Source organism: Arachis ipaensis, chromosome B9 (genome assembly GCF_059453495.1).
Source record: "Arachis ipaensis isolate K30076 ecotype BB chromosome B9, ASM5945349v1, whole genome shotgun sequence".
NCBI lineage: Eukaryota > Viridiplantae > Streptophyta > Magnoliopsida > Fabales > Fabaceae > Arachis > Arachis ipaensis.
Window position 1 is genome coordinate 140,165,791 of NC_142444.1, and position 22,384 is coordinate 140,188,174.

The following is a 22,384-nucleotide window of genomic DNA, read 5'->3' on the forward strand; positions in this document are numbered from 1 at the left end:
TTACGTTCCATGTTCTGGGTATTTCCTTGCCATCCAGTTTTTCAAGTTTGTAAGCGCCCTTGTCGAGTACTTCCCTTACCCTGTAGGGTCCTTCCCAATTTACCGCCAGCTTGCCTTCTCCTGGGGTCGGGACGCCGATGTCGTTGCGTCGCAGGACGAGGTCCCCTTCTTCGAAGTCTCGTTTGCGGACTTTTGCGTTGTAACGCAGGGCTATTCTTTGTTTCAGCGCCGTTTCTGTTAGGTGAGCCATCTCCCGTGTTTCTTCGATCAGGTCTTTCTCAACCGCTTCGCTCATGCCCGCGAGGAGTAGTCGGGGGCTTGGTTCGCCGATTTCAACTGGTATTACCGCGTCGACCCCATAGGTTAGGCGAAAGGGGGTTTCCCCCGTGGCGCTTTGCTCGGTTGTCCGGTAGGACCATAAGACAGAGGGGAGTTCGTCGGCCCAGTTTCCTTTTTTACTGTCTAGGCGCTTCTTTAGACCAAGAAGGATGACTTTGTTTGCGGCCTCTACCTGCCCGTTTGTTTGGGGGTGTTCTACTGAGGAGAACTTTTGCTTAATCCCTAGGCCAGAGAGGAATTCCATGAACTTCTTGTCGGTGAACTGAGTCCCATTGTCCGAGATAACGACCTCAGGGATGCCGAAACGGGTTATCACCTGCCTCCACATGAACTTCCGGCAGTTGGAGGACGATATGGTGGCTAGTGGATCAGCCTCTACCCATTTGGTGTAGTAGTCAATGGCTACAATGAGGTATTTGACTTGTCCTGGGCCGACCGGGAAGGGTCCCAGGAGATCGACTCCCCATTGTGAGAAAGGACGTGTAGTCGTTAGCGAGCTTAGCTCGGAGGCCGGTGCCATGTGGAAGTTGGCGTTTTGTTGACACTTTGTGCATTTTGTGACAAATTCCTTCGAGTCCTTCATCATTGTTGGCCAGTAGTATCCTGCTCGGACGAGCTTCCTTGCTAGGGCTTTGCCCCCGATGTGATGTCCGCAACACCCTTCGTGGACTTCTCTAAGCACATAGTCCGTTTGATCGGGGTGCAAACACTTCAATAGGGGCTAGCTGAGTCCCTTTTTGAATAGTTGTCCCTGTATGATTGCGTATCTGGCCGCCTCCCTTCTTAAAGCTTTGGCCGCCTTCTCATCTTCAGGTAACTTGCCGAGTTCCAGGAAGTTGGTAATGGGGTCCAGCCATGAGGGGCTCGCCTCCGTCAGGTGGAGGGCGACCGTTGGTTCCTTCACCATGCCCTGGATGAGCGACCGGTTACCCGATCCTGGCTTTGTGCTCGCTAGCTTCGACAAAAGGTCTGCTCGTGTGTTCTTTTCTCTTGGAACGTGCTGGATAATGACCTCCTGGAACTGGCTTGTCACTTGCTTAACCTTTTCCAAGTACTTTTGGAGGAGGGGGTCTCGGGCTTGGTAGCTTCCGTTTACCTGCGAGGTGACGACTTGGGAGTCGCTGCATACTTCGACCCTCGTCGCACCGACTTCCCGAGCCAGCATTAGTCCGCTTAGGAGAGCCTCATATTCTGCTTGGTTGTTCGATACTGGGAACTCGAACTTGGTCGATTGCTCATAGATGACCCCTGCTGGACTTTCCAAGATGACCCCTGCTCCTCCGGACGTTTGGTTGGAGGCTCCGTCCACATGAAGCCTCCACCGTGTGCCCGTTTCCTCGGGAGGATCGCCCGTTACCTCCACCAAGAAGTCAGCCATTGCCTGGGCCTTGATCGCGTGTCGAGGATGATACTGTAGGTCATATTGCGAGAGCTCGATGGCCCAGGTCATCATCCTTCCAGCCAAATCAGGTTTCTGCAGTACTTGCCGAATCGCCTGATCTGTCCTCACAACTATACGGTGACTTTGGAAGTATTGTCTTAACCTTCGGGAGGATACTAGGAGCGCCAGCGCCAGTCTCTCCAGTTTGCTGTACCTCAGCTCTAGTCCCTGGAGTGCCCTGCTCACGAAGTAGACGGGTTGTTGTGTCCTCGCTTCTTCTGTAACGAGGACCGCGGCGAGCGCTTCCTCGGTTACTGATAGATAGAGGTAGAGCGGTTCTCCGGCTCTGGGTTTTCCGAGGACTGGTGGTGCCGCCAAGATTTGCTTGAAGTGGTTGAACGCCTCTTCGCACGCTGGTGTCCATTCGAACGCCATTCCCTTTCTCATTAAGTTGAAGAAAGGTATGGCCCTTGCCGCCGATGCGCCGAGGAAACGGGACAAAGCTGTCAATCTCCCAGCAAGTCTCTGGACGTCTTTGATGCAACCCGGACTCTTCATTTGAAGGATGGCTTGGCATTTTTCGGGATTGGCTTCCACTCCTCTTTGAGTGATCATGAAGCCTAGGAACTTTCCTGCCTCCATTGCGAACGCGCATTTGAGTGGATTAAGCCTCATGCCGTGTTGTCGTAGGGACGAGAAAACGTCGTTAAGGTCACTCAGGAGATCGTCGGGTCGGGCGGTCTTTGCGAGTATGTCATCTACATAGACTTCCACCGTTTTGCCCAGGAGTTCACTGAATATCTTATTCATCAACCTTTGGTATGTGGCTCCTGCGTTTTTTAGGCCAAATGGCATTACTTTGTAACAATAGATGCCCCCTGGCGTTATGAACACCGTTTTTTCCTCATCGGGTCGATGCATCAGAATCTGATTGTACCCTGAATAGGCGTCCATGAAACTCAGATATCTGTACCCTGCCGCTGCGTCGACGAGCGTATCAATATTAGGTAAGGGGTAGCAGTCCTTGGGACAAGCCTTGTTGAGGTCAGAATAGTCTACGCACATTCTCCACCTCCCGTTGTGTTTTTTAACCAGAACCACATTCGACAACCAAGTCGAGTAATCCAATTCCCGGATGAATCCCGCTTCTAAGAGGCTGGCCGTTTGCTTGGCTACTTCGTCTGCCCTTTCCTGCGACATTTTCCTCCTTCTCTGTGCCACTGGTTTGGCTCCTGCTTTTACGGCCAGGTGATGCGACATGAGCTGGGGGTCTATCCCTGGCATGTCGGCAGGTGTCCAGGCAAAGAGGTCGGCGTTAGCCCTGATCAACTCCATCAAAGGCTCCTTTATTTCATGCGGGAGGTTCCTGTTTATGAATGTGAACTTGTCGTGCTCCTCGCCGACTCTGAACTTCTCCAAGTCTCCTTCTGGCTCTGGTCTGGGTTTGTCGTCTACCCTGGCGTCCAGGTCGGCCAGGAAAACCCCTGACGCCTCCTTTGGTTTTTTTCTGAGAGAGAGGCTGGCGTGGTCGCAAGCGACTGCCGTTTCCAAGTCGCCCCGGAGGGATCCCACGGATCCGTCATCGGCGATGAACTTCATCACTAGTAGTTTCGTACTGATAGCTGCCCCCAGGTCGTTAATGGTCTTTCTCCCCAGGATGATGTTATAGGCCGTTGAATCTCGTAATATTACAAAGTCTGCCATGATTGTCCTTCGTCTTTGCCCTTGTCCCACAGAGGTCGGGAGTGTGATGATTCCGTCTGGCTTTATGAAGTGGTCTCCTAACCCTACCACACCGTGCTGGTGGGTCGCCAGGTCGGAATCTCTCAATCCCAGGGCATCGAAAACGTTTCGGAACATGATGTTTGAGTCTGCCCCCGTGTCTACCAGGATTCGTTTGACGAGGCCAGTTCCGACCCTAGCCGTGATGACCATGGGCGGACTTTCCGGCGATTCGTCGAACCATTGGTCCTCCGGGCCGAAAGAGATAGGTGGGAGACCTTTAAGACCTCTACCAGGTGGGGTGGAGATCGCTAGGACCTTGGTATCTTTCTTCTGCGCCGATTTCGACCTCGGGGCGGTATTCCTGGCCGTCACCACGTTTACCACCGTGAGACCGTGGTCGTCACCCTCTGGCTCCTGTCGTCGTCTTGTCGGTCGGGATCTGTCCTCGCTGTCGTTGTCCCGGTTGCGTCTCCTTGGTTCCCTTATAAGGTGGGAGAAGTCGGCGAGCTTGCCGTCCCTGATAGCTTGCTCGAGGGCATCCTTTAGGTCAAAGCAGTCTTGGGTCTTGTGCCCGTAACCCTTGTGGTACTCGCAGTAGAGGTTCTTGTTTCCTCCCGTCCTGTCCTTCAGTGGTCGGGGCTTCGACAGTATCCCCTTTTCTGCTATCTGTTGGTAAACTTCAGTGATTGATGCCGTAAGGGGGGTGTAGTTGGTGAACCTCCCCACTCGGGGGAACGGTTTGGATGGTTTGCTCGGACCGCCGTCCTTGGCGTGTTCCTTTGGTCTTTCTCTGGCTTCGAAGTGCCGGGATTGGTTGTAGGCGGGCTGCCGTTTATTGGCAGCCACGACCCGGCTGACTTCCTCGTCATTAATGTATTCTTTGGCCACGCACTGGATCTCTTGCATCGTCCAGACGGGCTTCGTGGTGAGGTGTTTCCTGAAATCCTCATTCGACAGCCCGTTCGTTAAGCACAAACTTGCCACTGAGTCCGTCAGACCGTCAATTTCCAAGCACTCGTCATTAAAACGGTCCAGGTACTTCCTGGTCGGCTCTCCGGTTCTCTGTGTCACCCCCAGCAAATTGATTGGGTGTTTGGCTTTGACAATCCTAGTTGTGAACTGAGCCAAGAAGGCGCGGCTGATGTCGGTAAATTGGGTCACCGAGCCTTGCGGGAGGTTGTTAAACCACCGTATTGCCGGGCCCGCTAAGGTGACCGGGAAAGCGCGACATCTGACCTCGTCTCCCACCCCTTCTAGGTTCATCCTGGCCTCGAAGGCCGTCAAGTGTTCCAGGGGGTCTTGTGTTCCGTCATACTTCATGTCTGTCGGTTTGTCGAAATGTTTTGGTAAGCGGACCTCGAGTACAGAGCGGTGGAAAGGGGTCGCTCCTATTATGACGGGTCCTCGGGCAGTTCTTCTCGACTCATTGTTCTCGCGGTGACGTTCCTCGTTGCCTCTGTTCGACGCGCGCCGCCTTTCGTGTCGGGCGTAGATAATGGGGTCGCGACTTCTTCTTCTGGGGCGTATCCGTTCCTCAGTGCTCTCCGACTCGCAATGGGGGCTCGGCGTGCGCCTCGAGCGGCTTCTTGAACGGGAACGGGTGGGGCTCCGCTCTGGGGAGCGTTGGTCGCGCTCTCTTTCTGCTAGTCTGCGCTCTAAGTCTTGCATTCTGTGGCGTAGTTCTTGCATTATCCTGGCGTGGTTGTCACCCGTCCCCCCGAAGGGGCGTCTCTCGTGAGTCTGCGTCGCATCCCTCGTGGGCGACCGTTGCTGCTGCCGGGATTCCGTCGCGACGGCGCCTCCCCCGAGTATGGGAGGCGCTACCTCGGAACCAGTCCCAGTCTGGACCAGTACGAAATCCATGAACGTCCGTCCCCACAGACGGCGCCAATGTTCGATAAGTCGGGTACCGGACGGTTTGGATCAGGACCCTGAGGTCAATACTTCGGAGGGTGGAAAGGCTCGCCTGGTCGTGGCCTCCTGGTTCCGGGCGAGCGAGGTCCCGAGCACTTCTGATGGAGAAGGGGGGTGCCACCTGCAAAGACACTCCGACGCCCTTGTCAGAATATGTGCAGGCGGAGAGGGAATGATGTGTGAATGGGACGTACCTTGGGAGGAGAGCCAGTCTCCCCCTTATATACATGTCAGTGGTGGGCCCTTCGGATGAGCAGGCCCACGTCCCCAAAGGTGTTGTCCCACGGCTGTGAGCGAGCCGTACGGGACGCGTGTCCGGGTCGGATGGAGGACGCACCATTGGGCCGGCGTGGACTCGGGTCGGGCTGACCCGCGCCAGTTTTGGGCCAGGCCGTAACAAGTATCAAAATTTTATGTCTAAAAAATAGAATTTGAATCTTGGTGAATTCTAAAAATAAAAAAATAGTATAAAATAAATAAAAATTTATGCAAAAATTAAATAAACCTAAAAAAAATTTTATTTGAGAGAGTATTAGAAATATAAATATTGATGTTACTTTCTTTTATTTGATGTTTAAGTTTTAGAAAAAGTGATTTCATAATATTATTTTTATTTTACCCACTGTCGTTCATCCAACAAACACCATGCATGATAATGTAAAATATGATTTGTGTTATGACAGAGTTGCACAGTTTTTGAGCTTTTATAATAGGGTTTTACTGATAGATATAAATAAAAAATTGTTAAAAAATTAAGCATAAAAATTAAATAAAATATTTTAAAGTAACTATATGTTTATTCATATTTTAAAACTTAATTTTAAAAATTGAAAATGCTAAATCGTATGTACGGCTTGGGGGGAGATCTTTCATATCTTTCAAGATCCATCCTACAATATGGGGCCAAAAAGCCAAAATAAATCATTTTAGCCCTTAGAAGTTATAAAAAAAACAGATTATCCCTTTCACGCTCATGTCACGGCGAGGTACTGTAGAAGAAAAAACCGCAAAATCCGATCCGTTTCCCCCCTTTTCTTGCTAGGATTGGAAATCCTGTATTTTACATATCCATACGATTGAACTTGTCATAAGAAACATATGAAGTAGAAAAGGATTTTAAGTTGTTATAGGGAAATATATAACTGAGTAAAATGTAAAATATTTTTAAAAATTACAAGAAAAGATATGTATGGTTTATTCATATTAATTAAAATTAAAATTATGAAAACAGTTGATATGACATAATATTTTTGGCACAACATGAAATTTTAAATCACACTGAAAAAGGCATATATATATATATATATATATATATATATATATATATATATATATAATATAATATAATATAATATAATATAATATTGACTTATAAAAGTTGCATGTAGCGATAAAATTAGACATTCGACGACGTCTGCATCCATTTTCTATCATTTTTATTTTTGGGATAAAATTTCTCCATTGTTTTGATATAATATACTTAATTTAATTTCTCCAAACTAGATTGATTTGGTCATATGAAAAGGTTACCATGTGCAAACACTATTGAAATTTGGAGACAAAAGGTGCTAAAATACTGAATAACATACTGAAAAGTGTTGATCAATACTCAAAGCAATAACATGGAAAAAGAATTTATTATATAAGATTATCAAGTAAATAGCCATTTTTTATTATATAAGATTTGACTATTGATAAAACTAATTATAAAAATTTAAACTAATGCTGTATTTATAAAAAATAAATATCATTTGACAAAATTAATCAATTGTTAAAACTAAAATTGACTCTAATAATTTAAAAAAAAAAATTTAATTATCTTTATCTCTATTATGTTATTTTCAACTTCTTTTTTTTTGTTTTTACTCATGAATAGAATCAATCATTTCCATAATAAAAATATGAATCAAAATTAAAATCAAAATCAGTCATCCCCTTCACCTCCTTCATTCTTAGTTTCTCACCATTTTTGTCATCTTAATCTCACTTAGCTTACTCAGATCTACCCCTTATCTCAACTCCTCTCTTATTCTTTCTCGTTGCCAGCCTTATTGCCGCTAGATCTACTCATTTTTTCTTTGTCTTGTCTCGTCGTTGACTGCTCTAGTGACAAAGGCAGAACGCACGCGTAGTGGGAGAATGATGCCAGAGATGTAAACCTAGTGGACAAGAAGTTCCTCATCATCGCACCCTCTTTTCCTTTATCTTCTTCGTTCTTTTTCTCTGTTTTCCTCTCTTTCTCGCTCGTCTTTCTTTGGTTTCACTTCCAGAGTTGGTGGCGTAGCGACTCTCTCTTTCGTCAGCGACGTGTTTTGCCTTCTCTATTCTTTTTCCATTCTACTTCTTTTTTCTCTCTCTTTCTCTCTCTATGTATATGACACTGGGACGTCGCTTGGGTCACTAATCTTGGCGAGGTTAGCAACCCCACTATGGTAAAAATAGCCATAAACCCACCTTAGTTGGTTAAGCCAAGGATGCGCCTTTTATTCTCAAAGGGCCTAGAAAAAAATAAGCACACAGCTTATTTCATACTCAAATCAACTTCAACTCCATTTCATAAATAAAAGGTACTTGAGTTATTTATACTAGTGGGAGAAGAAAAAGCTTTCATAACTTAGACGATGTGTGACTAATACATAACACAAAGTTCACTATTCTAAACAATATGGGATTTGTATTCCCTTATTACAATTAACTAATACAATTAACCTACTAACACTACTTGCTCCCGCGTCAGTGTATATGTCTTGTGTTGATGGCAGTATTGGTAATGGTGTTGTAGAAGTAGTGTGGTTGTCGCGTTTTTTTCCTGCTTCTTTCTTCTTTCCTTCTCTCTCTTTATCTCTCCCCATCTCTCTCTGTTTCTTTGTTATAATTATTTTACATAATATTTTTAATTTATGTTTAATATGTTATGATAACTTTATCTTATTTTGTGTTGAAGTTTATGTTTGGTTAATTTGTTAAATTATTGTACTTTAATTGTTGTTATTATTAATAAAAAATTAGTTTATTTTAAATTATTTTATTTTATTTATTTAATTTAATTTTAGTTTATTTTATTTTATTTTAGTGTAGTTTGATGACACAAAACTTGTTAGACGACGAAGATACTATGTATAAATTTTAGCAACTGGTATAACATCTAACTTATGTCTTTTATGTGTTTAAAATTTGTATTATTAGTTGGAGCCTCAATTTTATATAAGTATCACTTTTATGTTAAGGTATTCGGGTCTTATGGATGAGAAGAAATTTACGGACATCGTCGAGCGAAGACATTAGGACACACCTCAGACGTGCTGAATTACCATGACTGGCATTAGTTTTTGCTTTGATCAAGAGATGGTGCTCTGAGTCCCATACTTTTTACCTGTCCTGTGGAGAGTTGATCATTACCCTGCTGGACGTGACATATCAGTTGGGGTTTAATATTAATGGAGATCATGTACGCGGCTGCATCGGTAGATGAGAGCAGTTCTACGAGGGACATTCTATTGAGGACTTTTGCCATCAGCTACTAAGAGTTGTACCTGGCCCAATGACAAACAGGAACAGAACAAGTGGATTGTCAACCTCTCGCGATTTTGAAATATTGTATGTCGAGAATTGGAAGCAGAGTTGTCAAAAGAGCACCTGATACAGTGCACCAGAGGATAAATCATGCAAATTATTAGAGGCATTTTATTTCCGGATGCATCTAACTCACGTGTTCACAGGAGGTGGTTGCCTTCTGTTGGAGGATCTTAATAAATGTGGGAGGTTGTTTTGGTGTTCAATTGTGCTGGCGTGGTTGTGCCATCAGATGTGTCGTGCCACTAATTATAGGCAATAGAACTTAGGTAGATGCAGTGGTTTACTTCTCTCTTGGGCATATCATCATATACCCATGTGTCGATCCGACAAATTTGACCAGCGCCGATTTTTCTTTAGTTGAGAGGTATTGATACCTTTTTTTATTGGTTTTATTATTTTTTAAGTTAATGTTTATAGTTGTGTGATTTCTAACAACTCATGATATCGTAGGTGGGTGGGTTTGGAGCTACTCAATGACAGAGAGAAGACTAGGCTTTAGCAGTGGAGATGGGTCCTCAACGATATTTATTTATAATGTAAGTATTATTTTAAATTATAGTTAAAATTTTTCAAGTCCTTTTTCTTGAAGTGCGCCATGAAATTGATCACAATATGTCTTGTACAAAAGGCTTGGAAGGCACGTGGTGGTTTTCAACCACTTCCATCAGTGTTCAATCCAGCATCAATCAACTTGTGCCAGTCCAAAATCACCAATAGACTTGGCTGAGGTGTGACATGCTACCTGAGATAAGACATAAATTTGATCAAGTCTCCTTTGTGTCTCTCTTAACCACGGCAAATACAATAGGCAATATATTTGAATTGTCATCTTGGACGATAGCCATAAATAGAGTGCCTCCATATTTGTTATACAAGTAGTGTCATCAATAGATATAAGTGATTTGCAATGCTTGAAAGTCTCCACATAAGGAGAAAATGTCCATAACTCCCAATGAAACATGGCAATGTCAACATCATCACGCTAAGGCTATATTACAAGTTGCACCCAATGACCTAAATTATCATAGTTGTTAGAACATATCAATATTTAATTAAGTATACGTAACTAAATAAAACGTAATGAATTTTACTGGGTAAGTACATCTGCATTACGAATAACTACCTAGGAAGCTTGTTGTATGATTCCTTCTAATCTCCATATATCCCAACAATGACTCTCTTTTGTAAGCCAAACCTTTATGTACGATATTTTGTAACCAAGTGATTCTTAATGGATCCTAGCAAAACTCTCATATCAATTATTAGATATGCTTTGATCATTGTGAATGTGTTGAGTTATCATCTTTGAGTCCAATCTTTTATGGTCTTGGCCTATTGATGTTTACATGCAAGAATGATTAAGGGTGGCAATGGGTAGAGTAGGCGGGTAGGGTTTAGATCCAATCCTAACCTTACTCGCGGATTGAGACTTGAGAGCAACTCAATCCTAACCCTATCTGCGAATTTTCACAAATATGCAATATTATTATATAACCTAATGAACATAAAAATTAAAAATTTAATACAAACAATACAATCATCCCATAAACAACATAACTATCAAATGTTCAATTCTACATGAAAGTTTTTGCTTAAACTAATAACATAAACACAAATAAAATCATTGTAAGTCCATGAGCATTCCATTTGCTATAATAACATCATCACTAATCTACGACTTCAGATACAACATTATTATCATCATCATTTGTAATTTTATAATAAGATTTTTTACCTAAAAATCAAATATATTATTTATTAATCAATCTATATAAAAATTTAGCATTAACATAAACAAATAGAAAATTCGAATCATAAATAATTTCTTTCTCGATATGTTTCCCACAACCAGTTTTGATTACGTATAAGAACTTCCATGGTATCTTCATGAAGACTATCACAATAAGGAGTAATTACTCGACCACTTGTGCTGATAGAAGACTCAGAAGCAATAGTAGACACGGGGATAGATATCTCTCGCAATTCTTTGAAGGGTTGGATACGAATGTCAAAGATATTAGCAAGCAGCGCTGATAAGGAGAGTGGGGGCAGACACAGAGTTGCAGAGAGATTGAGATTTGAGATAAGAGAATTAGATATTAGGGTTCTTGAGAAGTTTGAAGGATTGTAAATATGTGATCTGAGTGTAGGGTTGTGATATAATGTTATATTTATATATACTAAAATAGAATTGGTTTTTATATAAACAAAAATGTTAAATTATCAATTGATGATCTTGACTCAGTAGTAAATACCTTTTGCACTAAGTGAGACTCAACTCGTACCCTACTCGACTCGGACTCAAACCCGCTCCGTATTCAACTCTACCGCAATGAATCAGGTTGGCAACCCTACCCGACCGGGTTGGGTACCCACAGATAAGATGCATGTTGCCACCCCTAAGAATGAAGACTATTGTATGTCCTCACCTCCTATTTTTTCTGCTTTCAGCGTTAAGAAATGCGTATGCTCTATTGATAACCTAACCCAAAATGAGTGCACTATACATCATATTTCAATTGGTCACTCTCTAATATCTTATACTCTACGACCTTCCTAATGCAATATGTCTTAACTACTATAATAACTTCCTCCTTGTTTTTAAAAAGTTGCCCAATCTCAAACTCGTTGGTAGGATCATCCTCAAAGTCTTTTTGACCAAACAAATAATCTTGATTCATTGTCTCGAGATTCAATGTGAAAAAGTGAGCAAAATGATCGTATGTCGAGAAATAGCAGGCTGTGTTGATGCGAGTTGTGAGTTTGTGAAGTAGTTAATCTCTTCCTCCTCCTCATCCGGAATATCCATGGTTTCAGCTTCTACATCTTCACTATTAGATACAGGGTTAACTTGATAGGAATTTGTCATTGAGTCTCTGATCGCAGAACCCTTATGGCTTTCAAAATCTGCTTGCAACATCCCATCATTAGAATCATCGATATTTGAGCCCTCTTGACTACCCTTAGGTGACATACTTAGGTCAACCATCAATTTTCTAACATTTGTTCTGGCTGTCCCAAGGTTGCAAAAACCGGACCGGTCATTGAACCGGTAGAGTGACTGGTTCACTGATTTAATGGTTCGACTGGGGTTCAACCGGAGTTCAACCAGTTTAATTAAATATTAAATAAAATTATTAAAATTTAAATATATAATTTCAAATATTTTAAAAAATATCATCAATCATCAATAAAATTATTTTAGAAAATTTAACATAACACCAACAACTATCATCAAAATTTTCCAAAATTCAAGAGAGCAGTAAAACACCATAAAATTTTATGCCAGATTTCCTGAAATCAACCATCAACAATTATTCCAATTTCATAAAAGTTATAAAAACAAAAAACTTAACACACTTAACAGATAACACTTAACACAGAGGCAGCAACAAGCCAACAACACTATTCTCCCCTAAGTTGTTGCAAGTAATCAACAATCCTCATCAATCAACAACAAAAGTATAAAACAAAAAAATCTTTTAAAATAATTTTTTATAATTCAAAAATAGAAAAAATCAGAAAATTCAGAAACAAAAATTACACCATTAATCCAAACTCTGCCATCATACCACCATCAACACTAACTCAAAATAAAAGAAACAGCAACTAAGAATCAGATTTCAGTCTTATTTTCTCTATTTCAATCTTATTTTCTCTAATTTCTTTTACATTCTCACGCAATTCTAGGGTTTCTTTTTTCCCCTCTTTTGATCACACAATCGCGCAACACCCTCCCAGGTAACACCTACCCTCCCCTCATTCATATACCTTCTTCTGCTTCTACTGCTTTTCCATTCTGTACCCTAATTGCCCCTTCTCATTGATCCCAATTTTGTTTTCATAATTCAATTCGCGGTTTGATTGCCGTAAAGTTTGAGTTTTTTTTTTTGTGCTATTTTTCTGGTTTTGTGTTTATTGTTATTTGTGTGTTTTGATTATGACTCGTATCGTTTATCAGGTGGCATGTGTGGGGCTTTGAATTTCGGTTTGATTAGGGAAGTCCCTTTTCTGTGTTCCCCCCATTTTCCACCCATGGGTGTGACTCTCAGATTGGGGTCACCGTTTTTCTTTTTCTTTTTTGTTTTTCTTTTTGGTTTCCGGGAGATTGAGATGGTGGTTTAGCAACTGGGTTGTATTTCTTACAGGCTTTCAGGAAATAGTTGTTTGTGTTCATTTATGCTTGGTGGGGTTGATAATTGAGAGGGATAGAGGCTGGGGTTTGGTTCTACATATAGTAGTGTGTAGCAGTGGTTAGGAAGTTACAGAGGTTCTGTGAGGATGACAGATGTTCAGCCGCTACAGCAGAAGCCTGAGTCTGCCGATGCTCATGCTGAGTTCGAGCGTGGACTGGAGGACTTTATGCGTGGGCAGTTGGATGATTGTATGTCATTTGCCTCCTGTAGTTCCTCCCAGGCTCAGGGGGATGAGGAAGATGAGGGTGATCAGCTAGCTCGGAGGAGGCGTAGGTCTGATCTCGAAGGGGATGATTTGGCGGAGTCCTCGGCTGCACAGAGGCGCCACTCGCGAATTTTGAGTAGGTGGGCTGCCCGGCAGGCGCAGGAGATGATAACTACTATTGAGAGGAGGAATCGTGAGTCTGAGTTGATGGCGCTGGCTGGGTTGCACACGGTGTCTATGTTGGACTCCTCTTTCTTGAGGGGATCACAGTCCCCAACTTCTGGACAGGAGGGTGCCGTGGAGAGACCGAGCACTCAGGCATCTGCTATTCTGCAGATGTGGCGCGAATTGGAGGATGAGCATTTGTTGAACAGGGCTCGTGACAGGATGAGGGAAAGGTTGAGGCAACAGAGGGGTTCTGAGTCTAATACCAATGGGTCCAGTACCATGTCTGATAGTCGAGGCAGTGAGAATCAAGGCAGTTTGGGGGATGCGAGTGAAAGCGAAAATGATTTTGGTACTTGGTCGCATGATCGGATTGAATCGCGGAATGCACGTGGGGATCGTCTTGTGTCTAGCAGGGAGCAATCTCCTGATCTTGGCGAAGTCGAGAGGGAGAGAGTTAGACAGATTGTTCGAGGATGGATGGAAAGCGGTATTGGTGATCATTCATCGAATGTGAATCAGAGAAACAATAATGGTAGAGCAGAATGGCTTGGAGAAACAGAGCGTGAGAGGGTAAGAATTGTCAGGGAATGGGTGCAAATGACTAGCCAACAGAGAGGCTCACGTGGGAGCCGGAGGGATGCTCAAGTCGATCGAGCGCGCGATGTGGTTGCTGATCACGATGAAGGCCAGCCAGAGCATGTTCGGCGGGACATGTTGAGGCTGCGTGGAAGACAAGCTCTAGTTGATTTGTTTGTGAGGATATAGAGAGGGAAAGGCAAAGAGAGCTGCAGGGATTGTTGGAGCACCGAGCTGTATCTGATTTTGCTCACCGCAACCGCATTCAGGTCTGTTGGGTACCCTGTCAGAATTCCTTTGCAATTCATGGTTCTTTTAGTCATGGTGTCCTCAATTAATCTCGAGTTGATTATGTAAGTCAGTCATACAAGAACTGTGATTTAATTCAAGGAGATAAAAACTTATATTATTGTGTGGATTTTAACTCTATAAAACTCATTTTATCTTGTGTTTGTGTTAATATGCATAATCTACATACATTTGTTTCTGTTGTGTGGTACATCTGATCTGGACTGTTGCATTTCAATTCTTTGTATACTTCCTGTTGTAAATTGACTATTTACACGAGATGGTGTTTTCAGTCTTTGCTCAGAGGTAGATTCCTCCGAAATGAAAGAACTGTTGAAGATGAGAGACCTCCGTCTATGGCTGCAAGTGAATTAGTGCAGTTGAGACAACGACATACAGTCTCTGGTATAAGGCATGGAAATCAAACAACTTGATAATCTTTTTAAACCCGTGGGTGGGTGACCTATTCTGCCTATTACTCATCTTGGAGCTTCTGCTTTAGAAATAAGACAAAAATTCAAAAGGTGATCTAGATGTATCTGTGTCTGCCAAGTGCTCAAGGCTTGTTAATTTCTTTGCTAATTGTTGAGTTTTCTTTTAGTTGTATTTCTTATGATTTGCAAAATAAATAACTGTTATTTATAATGGTTGATTTTCATTCATTATATTTGTGTATGGCCACTGTTTATGGGCAATATTTTTGCCACTAGCTTTTTCTTTATCAATGTTATTATAGGAAAGGTCATTCAGTTCTCTTTTTTTTTTAAATTTATTTCTTCTCTCTCTCTCTCTCTCTCTCTCTCTCTCTCTCTCTATATATATATATATATATATATATATATATATATCACACAAAGAATTGGATATTTTTCCTTCTGACATTGAATTACTATTCCGTTACTGGTTATTGTGGTAAGATGTTGTTATAATTTTTTTTCCATCAGTATGTAGTGTTTTCTTTAAATTTGCGCTGTGAAGTTCAACACACAAGGTTTTGTCTAGTGTGAGCTTGGCTCATTCTTTCTGCTGTACTACCCCCCACCACCGGGAAAAAAAAAACATTTTTTTACCCAATTATTTCCTCCACAACCATGAACTATCATATACTAGGATAAATGTTCTTATGTTCGGTATTATTTATTTATACAGAATACAAAATATGGTGATGAACTGATGATTGTTGACTACATGTTCTAATGTTTGTTGCTAGTGATGGTCATGTACTAACTTATCTAGTTGTAATTTAGGGAGGGGTTTCGTTCAAGATTAGAGAATATTGTTCCTAGTCAAAGCAAGTACCAATTCTGATACTGCATCAAATAATCGTGATTAGCACTGTATTGAATTAAATTATATTATATTGAACAATAAAATCAAATACAATATAAATCATAATAAATTATAGATTTAACTACACTGTTACTCTATAGTTTTACTAAATTTATAATTAAATCTCTATACTTTTTCTTTCAACTAGGTTCTTATATTATTTTTAATTTTATAATTATGTCATTATCAATATAAAAAATATTAGAATTGACTATTTTTTTATAAATTAAAAATATTTTATTAATTTTAACATTTTTAAATTAAAAAAAATTAATTACAAAATTAAAAGTAATATAAAATCTAATTGATAAAAAAATAAAATAAAATTAATTATAAATTTAATACAATTATAAAAATTAACAGAATAATTAAATCTAAATTATATCAATGTTATCCTCTAAATCATTATCATAAACGCCTTCTTTAAGTTAATCCAATAGCTTGATCTAGCTGCTAGTTTACACAAATGTCGTTTGCCCATACCTAGGGGCAAACCTAGGGCTAGAGCAGACAGTACCTAATTTGAATTTATGCCACTTTTTTCTGAGGTGAACCTATATGCGAATTGCGTACAACAAAACTAATGTGCACATTGGATGAAAGTTCACATCTGAAGGCAAGTTTTTTTTTTCTCCTATTAATAGATCGCATATACATTAACATATTTTTACATGAAATCATCAATCAAATATAAACATCACTTCCAAATCTGACGCTTGGTAGACCTACCCATTTTCTGACGCTTACAAGACTTTCCATTCATGACTGCTTTCTTCTTAATCTTTCTTTGATCTATCATCTTCTCATGTCTCTGTTTCCGATATCGTGTGCGGTTATTCAACCAGCTGAAATAATCTTTTCCTGTAGTGCAGACAACAAAATCCACAAGTTCATCATAATCATCGAGTTCTTTGGGGTTTCCTAGTATGCAATCAAAGAAAGCTTCCCCATTGCAGGTGTAGGAGGTGGCAGAACCTGATCTGTAAAATATAAAGGCAGAAGGGACACTATCAGGTATCCTGCAGGAACCTTTTCACTTAAACAAAACTGTAATTACTTCATCAAGCAATTTATGAAGCTGGTTCAAACCTCAACAACTCATCAAAAGAATAACAATAGCACTAAAACTGAACAGTATTGACTCGAAGGCACTTTTTCTCTATCTTTTCATTTCAGCAACATTATAATTCATCGGACTAATTGCATGACATTTCCTTTTTCTTTTCAAAGACAAATGCCAACACCTAAAAGGCCAAACTCGATTACAATTTAGAAACAATGTGTACCTTAAATTTTCCTTTTGAATTCCAATGAACTGCTCTACAACTTTGTAGATAGATTCTTTATCTCCATATCCGACCCCCTGCAAATTCACCAACGATTTAAGAACAACATACAAACCAAACTTAATTCAAGAACAAGAGAACTGAAAGCACACTTCACCTCTTCAGTATTATTAGATTGGACTACAATGGAGCAAGATTTCAGTCGTCCATGCCTTAATGGATCTAAAGAAACTAAATCCCCTTCTTCAAAAGCAATGAGAGACATCAGTGCCATAATTACATATATACACCCCTTTGCCAACAAATGTAGCTCACTACTAAAACTTATATATAGCAAGCCAGAGAAATGCACAATCATCGATTTTGAGACACTGTGACTTGTTGTTTGTTGCATTTTCATCAAATCACACAAAAACGCTTGAAAGGGTAAGCAAAACTTTATTTCTTGAAAATGGCGAACATGGCTGATCAATGAACCATATTTCTCGTGTAGAGAGGTATTTTCCATGGTTTTCAAACAACCTGAAGCACCACTATTAATTAGACACTTAATCGCTTGCATCAACGAAACACCCATGAACTTCAATATGGATGCAAGAAGACATATATCTCTGGCACTGGTATTTTCCTTTACACAAAAACCATCTCTAGAAGGATATTGGGAGAAAGCTCGATGAATTAGGCCTTCCAAAATTGAGTCAGCCATGCCCCTGCATGAATCAGCAAATATGCACTGCTTCCCTTTCATAAAAGCAATGCAATCGGCCAAAATGTTGGCTTTTGTTTTTGAGGATATTTTGCATGAATTATCTGACAGCAATAAGACTTGGTTTAATTTGCTATTTGTGACTTGCAGAATAGAAGATTGAAATGTTGGATGACGCTTCTTATGCTGGGAGAAATCATAGCCACATTTCGATTTGGAGTAAAAATTATCAATTTGCAAATGAGTAATGTGCATAGAGTACAAAACAACAGCTTTTTGGAATCCAATTAAGTACCAGTTAATATTAGGAGCCAAACTAGTGGAATCTAAGCCAGCATCAATGGCTTCAGAAACCAAGGAGATTACATGTGCCTGGAACATCTTTGGTGCAGAAGGCATAGTAGGGTCCATAAGCAATGATATGGCAGGTGCAGGGCTAAGTCCAGGAAATCGAGAATCCTTGTCACAATGCAAAAATAATCTACTGACAAAATTCTCAAAAGCATTCTCATTAGAAACTGACAGATTAAAATGGACAGCTATCACCAACAGAACACTTGCAAAATCATGATGCATGGAATTGTGCACAAAAAGCTTTTCACCCATGGAAGATACTGAATCGACAAGCATGAGATAGCTTCTTAAAGTTTGATGTCTTAGAAGCTCATCTGCAAAAACCTGAAATAACTTTCAAGTTTAGTTGGACATGAATCATAACATTTCTATATATGTTTGTGTTTGGAAGTTAATAAAACAGCTAATATATATAGAAAATATGACTACAAACGTCAAAAACTTGGATAGCTGTGACAAGAATATTGCATTTGCAACTACAACTAAAATTAATGGTAAGTAAATTGAAACTAAAACTTCAAACAAACTGAAAGAAAATATTTTCAAAGCTGAATCTTGTTGCGCATCCACACCATGAGGCTGGTCATCAGAACAAATAAGCGCCAATGACAATATATAGAGAAGACTGCACTGAAGAAAAGATGTAGACACTTATCTATGCTGATTTGGTAATGTCAAAGGAAAATAATAGGCCTTCCACAAGAAAAGTGAACCAAAAACAGCTAGTCCAATTAAAACAAAAGTCTAAAACTTCATAAAACCTTCAGAGAAGCCACTAGAACTTTTCGGTTTCCTCTGAGTTATTCTAAGGGACAAAATATTGCTTTTACTACAGTGGAAACCGTATAGTTGAATCCATGCAACCAACTAAAGCTATCAAAAGAAAACGTGGCTATTGCTAATATTCTCGAACGCAATGTGTAATCAATGCACCCAAATTTTCAAGTAAGAAACAAAATCACAAGCTCCACAAAACAATTTAAATTAATAACCAATCCTAAATTAAACATCAGAAACATTAATCAGGCAGAGAACATAGCCACAAAAGCAGAAGCTAGAAGCAGTTGCAGGTAGTAGTCTTGCCTCTAGCAGCGCACACAGAAACAGACGGCAAGAATCGGATAGTTCCACGTCAGCACCTGAGACGAAGTTCCGGAAGCGCAGGCGGCAATTGGCGACGTGGACGGAGACGAAGGCGTGGAGTGCACGGTGGAGAAAACGCGTCTTGTCGACGAGGAACTTCTGGTCGGAGTGAAGGAGTGTCAGAGAAACCATGCAGCAGCGAAGAAGGATAGCAGCATCTTCAACAAGCGGCCAAATCCGTGAATTCTGATCCGGATTCGGATCTGACCCGGCAGCGTGTCGGTCATGGAAGAGAGGGAGGGCAGAGAAGAGAGTTCGGAATGCGGTGCCGAGATTTTTGAAGAGGATTTCGCAAAGAATGAGAAGGTCACTGTGGTTGAAGTTGGAATTGGATTTAGAGAAGGAGAGGTATAGGGTCTTAGGGTTTTCCATTCTTCATGAGAAGGAGTTTCTTTGGCTGATTGAGTGAGAGACAGAGAGAGCAGAGGTTTTGGGAATTTTGGAAGTGTTGTCCACGCGGGGGAAATATGAAAAGAAAATACAAACAAAAATCATAATTAAATAATTTTGAGTAAATAATTATTTTTTATTATCAAATAAAGGAATGTTAGGACCAACAAAATTTGTAATGTTTAGTCATTAATTAGTCATCATCAATATTTTTAATGGTATGAGATGATATTCAATGGTATAAAATTATTCATTTTTTTTATGGTTAAGTATTAGTCAAATTTTAATAAAAGTACTGCTTTTAAACTTTTTCAATATGTAAATACTTACAAAATTAACTACGAAAAATTAAATTAAACATATATTTATAAAAAATAAATTTTGTTTAATAAAAACACTCAATTATTAAATTTTTATTGGTTCTATTAAAAAATTATTTAAAATTTTTAAATTATTCCTATCGTCAATTATTTTTTTGATATACAAAATCATCATTATCAACTTTAAAACCCGCAATCTAATATTATTATCAACCATGAAAACCATCTTCACCTTTTTCAAATACTAGGAATAACTAATTCCAAGTTTCACTAGCATAGTATTATTAATGTCAAAATTGCATATCAAATGACGATATGAAATATATAGTTACTTTGTTGACAAAAACAATGGATGAAAATTTAAAACAAAGTTTTCTTATTCTACAATCTTATTGTTATATAAAAAATAATATTTTCGATAAAGATAGGTATTCTGATAGGTACTCTCTATTAATCAATTGACGCAAAGGTAAAAATATGGGGGAAACAATGATGTTGAAATAGCATTGCCAATAATTTGATTGTTTATTAAATGGTGTTTATTGCAAAAAAAAATGTGAAAGTAGCATTGCCAAGAATTTGAAATCGGCAAGAAACTGGTTCTGCTTCCTGACCTACGAATTTTCGGTTGTTTTATATAGTTTTCTTTCTTTTCTCTAAGAATATTGTTTATTAATTATTTTTGTTGTTTGGTTAGGAAATCTCATGCTATGGCCGTTAGATCATCTTCATACTTTTGTATCATCCATGGAAACTACATATCTTTTTTTTTTTTGGTTTTCCACGGTATTCTCCAACTCGGCAAGTCAAGAACTAATCTATCGCAGTACTGAGTTCCATTTAAGAGTTTGCCGCTCGCCAATAGGTTGCTGCATGTCTTTGATAGGAGATTTCATTTTCTTTTTGGACGGGAAACTAATTTCACCATACTTTTTGTAGGCCATTTTAAGATTTTAAACAGATGGGCTTCTCACAGGAGCTAAATGCCCATGGTAAACCAAAAACAGGGAATCCAAATTAGCCAAAGTTATGAGACCAAATATTGAAAGTAGCCCAAGCCTTTTTTTCAGAATACTCTGTGCTAGTGTTACCGTTGTGTGTTGAGTCTGGTGATTAACAAAAAAAAAATAAAGCAAACGAAAGAAAAAAATAATCTCCGAACTCGACTTTCGAAAAATCTCCCTCCAAAATCGCTAACTACCCACGTCATCGATCCGTGCACACCACAAACTAACCAATCACATTCCACCATCGACTCATATATAAGCACCTTACTCCTCTTCCTCATTTCACTATACGCAAGCACAAATTCACCCTCTATACCTTCGCACTCAAAAGTTTGTTATTGTTACTCTCATTTTCAGCCATGGCAAAGGGCGAAAAGAAACCGGCGGAGAAGAAGCCAGCGGAGAAGGCACCGGCGGAGAAAACCAAGGCGGAGAAGAAGATCCCGAAGGACGCGTCCTCCGGCGATAAGAAGAAGAAGAAGAAGGCGAAGAGCGTTGAGACCTACAAGATCTACATTTTCAAGGTTCTGAAGCAAGTTCATCCTGACATCGGAATCTCTAGCAAGGCCATGGGGATTATGAACAGTTTCATCAACGACATTTTCGAGAAGCTCGCTCAAGAATCTTCTAGACTCGCGAGGTATAACAAGAAACCAACCATTACTTCGAGGGAGATTCAAACCGCTGTGAGACTCGTGCTTCCCGGTGAACTTGCCAAGCATGCCGTTTCGGAAGGGACTAAAGCTGTCACTAAGTTTACAAGTTCTTGATTTTGGAGAAAAATTTGGATTAGGGTTTGGATGGGTTGTAAAGGGATGAAAACGCATTTTGTGAAGTCGTTTTGGCTTATGTTTGGTTAGACGGTGGTTTTTATTAATGGATATTAAGCTTATTCATTTTTTCCTATATTTTTTTTTTAATTTTAATTCTTTACTTTGCACTGTTTTTTTTTTTTTTTTTTTTTTTTTTTTTTTTTGTAACAACTTCAATTAGCTCGTTCATTTGTTCTGTCTATGATGAATTTAAAATGTTAATTGACACTTATGTAGTACACATAATGTTATTTTCAATTGAAGGGTTTTCATTAGAAAATTTATTAAAGTTAGATTTTTAATTTATTTGTTATATATTTTTATTAACAAAATTTAAAGTTATCATTCTAAACATATGTGTTAATAAGTTAGCTAAATCTTATTTAAAATCTTATGCGACTTAAATTTATTTTTTTTGGGTCACGGAATACGACTTAAATTGAAAAGGGCCATTCTTATTTCTTGGAGACATTTCTGCTTGTTTGTAACATTTTTATTTATTAAACGTTGGCTTGTATCTTGGGCTAATGGCTGACAGCAGCGTCGGAAGAGTCTGGCCCAATGCTGGTTTCTATGGCAAAGCGAAACCGGTTGTATTTAATTTTTTTTGTTTTTGAAATTAAAGGAAAAATCAATTTTTGGATAGATAATATTTTGAAGTTTAATAGT

The 22,384-nt window shown here is 39.8% G+C and overlaps 1 protein-coding gene and 2 pseudogenes across 2 annotated transcripts; 2 read left to right on the forward strand and 1 right to left on the reverse strand.

Moving 5' to 3' along the window:
* Positions 1-12,538: 12,538 nt before the first annotated feature.
* LOC107616013 (uncharacterized) lies at positions 12,539-15,035 on the forward strand (annotated as a pseudogene). Its single transcript, XR_015899356.1, has 3 exons — positions 12,539-12,676; positions 12,897-14,349; positions 14,662-15,035. The product of XR_015899356.1 is annotated as an uncharacterized LOC107616013 (transcript).
* A 1,030-nt stretch (positions 15,036-16,065) lies between these two features.
* Positions 16,066-19,642, reverse strand: LOC107616012 (uncharacterized). The gene is made up of 4 exons (XM_088500097.1): positions 19,127-19,642; positions 17,141-18,367; positions 16,984-17,060; positions 16,066-16,677 (listed from the first exon to the last, which is right to left on the reverse strand). The coding sequence occupies exons 1-4, from the start codon at positions 19,556-19,558 to the stop codon at positions 16,395-16,397; spliced, it is 2,019 nt and encodes a 672-aa protein (XP_088356223.1). The 5' UTR covers positions 19,559-19,642; the 3' UTR covers positions 16,066-16,394.
* A 1,561-nt stretch (positions 19,643-21,203) lies between these two features.
* Positions 21,204-21,809, forward strand: LOC148546567 (putative histone H2B.3 pseudogene; annotated as a pseudogene).
* The last annotated feature ends 575 nt before the right edge of the window (positions 21,810-22,384 follow it).

Excerpts from the sequence above, each read along its gene's own strand:
- LOC107616012 (XM_088500097.1), bottom strand. The coding sequence starts at position 19,558 with ATGGAAAACCCTAAGACCCTATACCTCTCCTTCTCTAAATCCAATTCC. Across the intron at positions 17,061-17,140 it reads AATCTAATAATACTGAAGAG|GGGGTCGGATATGGAGATAA; the intron begins GTGAAGTGTGCT and ends GTGAATTTGCAG. Across the intron at positions 16,678-16,983 it reads ATTCAAAAGGAAAATTTAAG|ATCAGGTTCTGCCACCTCCT; the intron begins GTACACATTGTT and ends TATATTTTACAG.